We start from the raw sequence: 9,299 nt of genomic DNA on the forward strand, positions 1-9,299 counted from the left end.
GGAAATGCAAGAACAGCTAACCCAGTTCATAAATGTATCACTAATAAATGGCCTATTCTACCTTGAACATTGTGTGGTCTAGAATTTCTTATAAGTGAATATCTCAAAGCACTACTGTCTGTTTGTGATGGCACCCTTCGGTACTGATTCCTGGTTGTCTAGTGCTTTTATTCTTGGAGAGCAAGATAGTCTGAGTCTCTTCAGTAGTTCTTTCCATCGGCCACCTTGTCTCTTTTGCTGCTGCTTTGAGAGCCTGCAGTAAATAAGGAGGTAAAGAACAGTGATTATTCTAGCATGTTACACATGTGAAAACAGCTTCAGCAGGAGGAGAGAAAAGTTTAGCTCCAACCTCAACTCTCAATCCTCCCTCTCAGAACTTTTCTTTGAAATAACATTAAAGTAGAAGCCTGTGTCACTTCTACAGTATTTTGCAAGATACTGCGGACCCAAGAACATTCACAGCAAATTCTCCTTAAATGTGTGCATAATAGTTCTGAACTGCTCAGTCTTGAATTTCTTCATAGTCCTCTCACCCATAGGAATGACTATGTGATTGGCCATTTATATAGCCATTTATTGTGCTATAGTCTTAGATACTTTTCCTCGTCTTTAGTATCTTGCTGTGACTATATAAAGATCCCTAGCAAGGAGCTGTAATTTGTTAAAAATTTCTAACTAGACTGAATGGCATTCTTTGTTTGAATTCTATCAATGACAGGGAGCAATGTAGGGTTGCCAACTTTCTGATTGCAGAAAACCAAACACTCTTGCCCTGCCCCCTGCCATGCCCCTTCCCTGAGACCCCACCCCTGCCCCCCCTTTTCTGAGGCCCCCCTCCCCACTCACTCCATTGCCCCTCCCTCCGTCACTCACTCTCCCCCACCCTCATTCACTCGCTCATTTTCACTGGGCTGGGGCAGGGGTTTGGGGTGGTGGAGGGGGTGGGGGTTCCAGCTGGGGTTGCAGGCTCTGTGGTGGGGCCAGAAATGAGGGATTTGGGGTGTAGGAGGGGGCTCCGGGCTGGGGTGTGGGGCTAAGGGGTTCAGAGTGTGGGAGGGGGCTCTGGGCTGGGGCAGGGGGTTGGAGTGCAGGAGGGGTGAGGGCTCTGGCTGGGGGTGCGGGCACTGGGATGAGGCTGGGGATGAGGGTGGGGCAGGGGCATGGCAGGGATGTTCGGTTTTGTGCTATTAGAAAGTTGGCAACCCTAGAGGTGGTGTGGGGTGCAGGCTCTAGGAGGGAGTTTGGATGCAGGAGGGGGCTCAAGGCTGGGGCAGGGGGTTGGGGTGTGGGAGGGGGTGCGGGCTATAGGCAACACTTACCTCAAGCTGCTCCCTGAAGTGGCCAGCATGTCCCTGTGGCCCCTACGCACAGGGGTGGCCCCTACGCACAGGGGTGGCCAGGGAAACTTTGCGTGCAGCCCTTGCCTGCAGGTGCCGCCCTCGCAGCTCCCATTGGCCAATGGTTCCAGGCCAATGGGAGCTGCGGAGCTGGCTCTCAGGGCAAGGACAGGGCATGGAGCCTCCTTGGCCACTCCTGTGCCTAGGGGCCACAAGGATGGTGGTGGACGATTCTGGGAGCCACACGGAATCAGGGCAGGCAAGGAGTCTGCCTTAGTCCTGCTGCACCGCTGACCGGGCCTTTAACGGCCTGGTCAGCAATACTGATTGGAGCTGCCAGGGTCCCTTTTCGACTGGGCGTTCTGGTTGAAGACCGGATGCGTGGCATAGACAGCAAGATGGATACCACTCATCAATAGATTCTTCTTTTATTAAAATAAAAATACTCTGCCTTTTATAGGTTCCCATAAAGAAAGAGAATCCTTACCAGCAGTTCCATAAAGGGTCCAAAACATCCTGTGGCACAAAGAGAAAATAATTATAGCAAAGAACGATAACAAATATCAAGTGCTGGATGAGAGGAAGATATGAAAAAGTAAAGTCTGTCTATCAGGCACCCTTTTCAGCATCAGGAAAGAAAGCGTTAGCTCCTTGTTGGCTCCTGTACTGACTCTTCTGCTCCTTCGCTCAGGGAAGAGGAAACTATAGAAGATGTATCAGAAAAGGACAGAAGTGGCAAAGAGGATTCTGGAACTAAGGAAATAAATTAAATATGAGAAATTTAAGAATCTGTCCAACCCCAAATGGTTTTTCATGTTCCAAAATATGAGGAATGTTTTCCCTTTGGTCCCACACATGAACTGAGAAAAGGCTATGGCACCAAGTCCAGGGTGAAGTTATACTGCTGTTTGAAATTAGCTATATAACTGAGTCTGCATTCAAATCCCTCCTCAAGATTCACTTCTACCATGATGCCTACAAGAAAAGAACCAGCTGTGGATATTTGGAGATAATCTATTTGTTTTATAAAACAACACTAACAACATTGTGTTATTCAGACATTGTGTAACTAATAATCACCTTGATTACTTTACTTATATGTTCCACTTTTTTCCTCTACCCTTTGTCATTTTGTCATTTAGTTTTGAAACTCTTTGGGGCAGAGATTGTGCCTTCTTTTATTTTTAGAAAGCAACTAGCACAATGTAGACATTACTGGAAACAAATAATAAATTAACTAGTAATAATTAATAAATTATAAAAATAATAATTTATGTAGATCAGTGGTTCTCAAACTTTTGTACTGGTGACCCCTTTTACATAGCACGCCTTTGCGTGTGACCCCCCCCTTATAAATTAAAAACACTTTTTATATATTTAACACCATTATAAATGCTGGCGGCAAAGCAGGGTTTGGGGGTGGAGGCTGACAGCTCGCGACCCCCCATGGAATAACCTTGTGACCCCCTGAGGTGTCCCCACCCCCAGTTTGAGAACCCATGATGTAGATATATATGATGCAAAATAATAATTCCCATCTGCACAACATAGGTAGGATCACTGACATTTGCAGATTTGTCATGTATCCTGCAAACGTCGTTCACTGGACATTTTAGAGTCTCCAAGTGTATTTTAAATTGAATATACTGTGGTGCAGAGTTACCACAGGAATATCATGATAGTCTAACAACCTTCAAATGTCTTTTGCAGTGAGTATAGTTACATACTAGGAGTCATGGCCTTCCAGCAGCTGGCGGTAAGTGGCAATCTCCTGCTCCAGCCGGGTCTTGATGTCCATGAGTATCTTGTAGTCACTATTCTGCCGCTCCATATCAGCTCGAAGGTCGGTCAGCTGTGCCTCGATGTTTCCAATCAGGTGCTGGATCTGTGCCAGCTGGACACCAAAGCGATTCTCAGTGTCTGCCAAGGTGCCTTCCAAGGCAGCTTTCTGAGAATAAAGAAGTTGGAAGAAAAATAATTCAAAGTCTGTCACCAAATACAGGATTGTTCTTCAGAAAGGAAACACCCTCGATTAGGGGTCACTTATCACTATACCTGTCCTAGCATGGATTTGTAAAGTGCAAATCTTGGGAGAAATTGCCACATACCATGCTAAGCTGGGACTGAAGTTCTATCTCCAGGCCTTGGAGGGTGCGTCTCAGATCTGTGATTTCAGTCTTGCTGGTCTGCAGCTGTTCAGTATTGATGGCTACTTCTTGGTTCAGCTCTTCAATCTGAAGTGGAGAAAACATTTGAAAAATTGAGTGCAGTTTTCTGAAGATCATGAAAGGCTGTAGGAGCTCTTTCCTACAAGAGGTTTGAAATTATTTTCTTCTGTCTTGTATTGTTTTATTTTTTTACCTTGCTGTTGAACCAAGTTTCAGCATCCTTCCTGTTCTTCTCAGCCATGACTTCATACTGGTCTCTCATGTCAGCCAGGATCTTGGTCAGATCAATACCTGGAGCAGAGTCAACCTCAACACTGACTTGCCCTCCTGTTTGACCACCCAGGGCTTTCATTTCCTATAGTAACGTTGCAGAGAAAAACACAAGAAGACACAAGCATGAGTTAAAGACACTACTATTCTCTCTTGAGTTCACCCACTCTCCTCAAGGGCTAACCTCTGATTGACCGTTCTCAAATATTTGCAGGTGGGCTTTATTTACCCAATCTATAAAGAGGCTTTTTATATTCTACTAGAAAGCCCAGCATAACTGAGAAATTCCAGATTCCCTCCTACATATCAGTCATCTTTTTCCTACTGCTATTTTCACATGTGTGCTTTGGGTTTTATACCTCCTCATGGTTCTTCTTTAGGTAAGCCAGCTCCTCCTTCAGGCTTTCTATCTGCATCTCCAGGTCAGTTCTGGCTAGGGTCAGCTCATCCAGGACTCTCTTCAGGCCATTGATGTCAGCCTCAACACTCATGCGCAGGGCCTGCTCTGTTTCATACCTTCAAAAAAAGCAGAACAAAACCAAGAGTTATTTAAATCTAGAACAAGGGGCAAATAGTATTTATTACCATTTGACTTTGACTTTAGTTTTCTTCATCATATAAAAAAGCCCTATATTTGTAATAATGAATCTATCCCAATATTTTGCACATAGGTTTATATGTGGTTTATATGAGCAGTATAACTTACGTGACATGTACCGCACGAGTCGAATTTAATGTGTGGAATTTAATGTTATTACTTTAACAGAGCAAGACGCTGTGCAGGAAGATGTTGTGTGATCTTCCCGCTACACTCTATAAATTTACATTGTAGGATGCTATACTACAATTTTTCTCACGCTTATATGGCTCTGCAGAATCGTTCTCGGCACCCTCGTTATTGTGGCCGTTATTAACTTTGCTGAATTGTGTCATGATCTTTATAGACGGTCTGCTAACATAGAGGAGGAGGTCCACCCAACCCATTATGGTTGGTTGATTAAGCCAGGTACGTTGTGAAACCCATATTATATGCTGACTATATCCATTTTCAGACCATATTTTTATTGTCTAGTTTTAATGCATGGCTCAAGTGACATTCCTTTTGCTTTTCCAAATGATAATGACATGAATATCTGCCTGCCTTTCAGTTAGGGTTGCAGGCTTTCTAATCACAAAAAACCAAACACCCCAGCTCCGCCCCTTCTCCGAGGCCCCACCCCCATTTGCTCCATCCCCCCTCCCTTCATCACTTGATCTCCCCCACCATCACTCACTTTTACCAGGCTTGGGCAGGGGATTGAGGTGCAGGAGGGGGGTGACGGCTCCATCTGGGGGTGTGGGCTCTGGGTGGGGCTGGGGATAAGGGGTTTGGGGTGTGGGGGGTATGGGTTCTGGGCTGGGGGTGTGGGCTCTGAGTGGGGCCAGAAATTAGGGGTTCAGGGTGTGGGAGAGGGCTCTGGGCTGGGGCAGGGGGCTGGGGTATGGGGAGTTGGGGTGAGGGCTCCGGCTGCAGGTGTGGGCTGTGGGGTGGGGCCGGGGATGAAGGGTTTGGGGTGCAGGAGGGCGCGGGGCAGGGTGTTGGGGAGGTGCGGGTTCCGGGAGGGAGTTTGGGTGTGGGAGGGGACTCCAGGCTGGGGCAGGGGGCTCGGGGTGCAGGGTCCCCGCGGCACTTACCACGGCTCCCAGGAATCAGCTGCCAGGTCCCTGCAGCCCCTAAATGCATGGGTGGCCAGGGAGGCTCCGAGCGCTGCCCTCATGCCTGCAGGCACCACCCCTGCAGCTCCCATTGGTCATAGTTCCTGGCCAATGAGAGCTGCAGAGCCGGCCCTTGGGGCGGGGACAGCATGTGGAGCCTTCCTGGCCGTCCATGAGCCTAGGGGCCGCAGGGACCTGGTGGCCGCTTCTGGGAGATGAGGGAAGCTAGGGCAGGCAGGGAGCCTGCCTTAGCCCCGGGCCCCTGCTGTGCCACCAACTGTACTTTTAATGGCCCTGTTGCAGTGCTGACCAGAGCCACCAGGGTCCCTTTTTGACTGGGCGTTCCAGTCAAAAATCAGACGCCTGACAACCTGACTGTCAGTATCTCCTTGCCTTAGAGGAATGTACTCACTTGGTTTTGAAGTCATCAGCAGCCAGCCTGGCATTATCAATTTGCAAAACAATCTTGGAGTTGTCAATGGTGGCAGCAAGAATCTGGAAAAAGCCAAGTGGCACAGAGTGAATCACAGTCTGGGCTGAAATAACCGTATGCCTCCATTCATTACAATCCGGGATAAAAGACATAACAAATTCTGGTGAAATTCTAACGAAACTATGCGGGGCCTTAAAGTTGAGTAACTGACATTTCAGCTCTTTTTGTTTTAGTCCTAAAGTAGGCCTGTCTCTCTTTGATCAAGGGCAGTAGGGTCTTCAGTTAACATACTGGACAAAATTAATCTCTGATGTAACTTCTCTCAAGGCTGTGGAGCTACATCAGGAATGGATTTGCCCCTTTCTTTGTGTGACCTGCCATTAAGGATCTACCCATCAGTTTCTGAGATGTAGCATGTAGATCAGGAAATGACTCCTTCTCTGGGCAGGCTCACTGAATTCCACTGACTGAATTCCTACCACCATATTAAAGAGCCACAAGGAGACAGAGGTGCTGAGCAAAGGAAGTCTGCTGAGTCTTTCTGGCCAGAAATTCTGCTCAGGAGGCTTTTATCTGTGTTAGCCCTGACCAGAGATTTGGGGGTTCATATTACTTTTATATAAATAAAAACAAATTATGCCTTTGTATATAACTCTGTAATGGAATACAATATAATACTACATGACAGTTCTATATCACATTTGAATAGAGTTTGAATGCATTTTATCTCCTAGCCTAATCATACAACAGGTTCCCCAGCTCCAGAATGCTGAGTGATTCCTGTAACACACCATAAACGGCCACACAGAGAGTTTTGTTTACTTAAAACTTCTTCCCTGTGTACCTTACCTGACAAATTTACTTTTATGAGCCACCTTATGTGGAACCAGGAAAGAATTTCCCCCCAGGTCAGATTGGTGGGGACCTTGGCGGGGTTTCACCTTCCTCTGCAGTGTGTGGATGCAGGTCACTTGCCAGGATTATCTGGATATATCTCACTTCATCATTTCCCTGCTATTGCAGGGCCTTGGGCATTGGTCTATCCAGTTCTCTGCCTGTAGCACACAATAGTCTGGTCTCTTTTGGGCTGTAATACTTTGCTCTAATTTTGATGGTTGAGTTTAGTGTGTGGATTTTGGGTGGTGTTGGTGGCCTGTGGTTTACGGAAGGTCAGACTAGATGATCTGGTAGTCTCTTGTGGCCTAAAATTCTATGACTATCAGAAATCAATAGGTCATCTGGAAAACACAGTGGGAGCTGCTCACTCTCATGAGTTGGGAATAAAGAGCAAGAGCCCAGGAGATTTCAAATGAGGGAATCTAATTCCAGCTCTTCTTTTTCGGAGGTTCATTTCTGAAATCAGTACAGTGTGAGCGAGGTAAGCCCAAGGGAAAGGAAACTGTGTGGGTGGGGTCATGAACCACACTAAGATCTGAAAAATAAACTTTAGGTTTTCTCATGAGGCTGTGTTTACATAGTTCAGTCAGCAATCATGTATGTCTTCTAAGGTGTGTACCACCCTTAAACAAACTTATTGTGCACTAATGGATTTGCTGAGGCACAATAAATCCTGTATTTATATATAATTTGTATGCACTTAATTTAGTTAATGTTGGCTGTTTCTTTTTTCTTTAAGAAACATATTTAAACACTTTCTTCTTCAAAGTTCAAGCTCAGAAGGCGAAATAAAAAAGGTTTAAAAAATCTCAGTTTCATGTGGTAAAATTCTGAAGTGCTTCAGTTCACATTTGCAAACCCCTATATTTGATCAGTTCTTATTTTAACTGTTAATATCAACTCAGAGATTAGTCATCTTCTCTGATAACTGCTAAAGCAGTGCACATACTGGCTCTCCAGAGGCTTAAACAAACGTGTACGATTGGTAGGTGACTGCAGAGATAGACAGATACCTACAGTAGTCTGACAAGATTTAAACTGAAGGGTGACTTTTTTTTGAGATGCCAAATTCATTCCAAAACCAAATTGATACAACTCTCATTGACTACAGTAGCAGTTGCATCCACTTACATCAAGGCTAAATTTGGTACAGTAATTGTGCAGAATTAATTGAGAAAAATGTAAGGACTTTACTACTCTTTTCAGGGGCATCGAGTAGTTGTGGGGTTGTGGGAGTTAGTGGGGCCCTCAAATCATTTCACCATTGACTATTAAAGGTGTCACTTGTGCACATTTTCTTAGCTAACAGTTTTATAACAGATACATTTCATACTGGGCATTGTCATTGTCCATCCCTTCTGATTCACTACATACTCACATCACCCTTCTACTCTCCCATAATCCACCATTTCTTTTGGCTGGTTTTCTACTGAGGCTTTTCTTTTCATTTCTTATTAAATTTCAGAAATGTAATTGAGGCTGAATTTGTCTTTCATTGTTAGTGGACACCACATAATAAAACAGTTATAATTATTTACAGATAATAACATTTTCCTTCCATCTGCTAATAATAGCCACATGATATAAATGCTGTTTTAACAAACATTTGGGTCTATCCTTAGATGCTTTTTAACAAACTTTAATACCTACCTTGTCTCGAAGATCTTCAATAGTCTTGTAATATGGGCTGTAATCAGAGGCTGGCCCTGGTCCTTGTCTCTGGTACCAGTCTCGGATTTTAATTTCTAGCTCAGAATTTGCCTCCTCCAGAGCACGTACTTTGTCCAGGTAGGATGCCAGGCGGTCATTCAGGTTCTGCATAGTTGTCTTTTCATTTCCAGAAAGGAGGCCATCACCACCACCAAAGCCACCGTACAAACTACCACCATATCCACCCCCAAGGCCACCTCCTACCCCAGAAGAGACAAACCGAGCAGTAGAAACAGAAATACCCCTGTCACCAAATCCTCCATGTATACTTGAAGCCCTGAAGGAACCAACAGCCCGACCGCCTGAGGAACCACTAATATTACCTAACCCAGAAGAAGTTATTTGCTTCAAGCTGTAAGTGGACATGGTGAGTAGATAGCAAGGATTGAACTCTAAGCACAGTTCACACAGTTTGTGCTCTTGAAGCAGGAGTGAAAGATTCTTTCTCCCACCTGGCGTCTTTTATGCCTGTGACAATGGGAGTTGTCCATAGAACATGATATGTAAGCCCTGTGGAATTCACCAGCCGTAAGCCTTTTGCCAACACTGAAATTCTTCTTATTGGTCAGTCGATATAAAGTGGGCTGTGTTTCTTTGCCAAATACTTTCAGACATACCAGATCTCTTTTTTTTCTCCCTTCTCTTCCTCTTCAGACAAAAGGTGTGATTCATAGTATGTGGCTCTCTGCTCAAAGAGACATTTGTGACTCTAGAATTATAATTTACTTATACTGAAACAAAAGACCCTTAAGCACACACCCCTTCTGCACTGTACAGTGCCTCCATTGT

General features: G+C 45.1%; 1 protein-coding gene across 1 annotated transcript; it reads right to left on the reverse strand.

Moving 5' to 3' along the window:
- Nucleotides 1-190: 190 nt before the first annotated feature.
- Nucleotides 191-8,876, reverse strand: LOC144257892 (keratin, type I cytoskeletal 19-like). The gene is made up of 8 exons (XM_077806119.1): nt 8,451-8,876; nt 5,883-5,965; nt 4,135-4,291; nt 3,699-3,860; nt 3,446-3,571; nt 3,065-3,285; nt 1,825-1,853; nt 191-253 (listed from the first exon to the last, which is right to left on the reverse strand). Coding segments are annotated over exons 1-7 (1,176 nt in total). The 3' UTR covers nt 191-253; nt 1,825-1,852.
- Nucleotides 8,877-9,299: the final 423 nt, after the last annotated feature.

This window comes from Eretmochelys imbricata, chromosome 27 (genome assembly GCF_965152235.1).
Source record: "Eretmochelys imbricata isolate rEreImb1 chromosome 27, rEreImb1.hap1, whole genome shotgun sequence".
NCBI lineage: Eukaryota > Metazoa > Chordata > Testudines > Cheloniidae > Eretmochelys > Eretmochelys imbricata.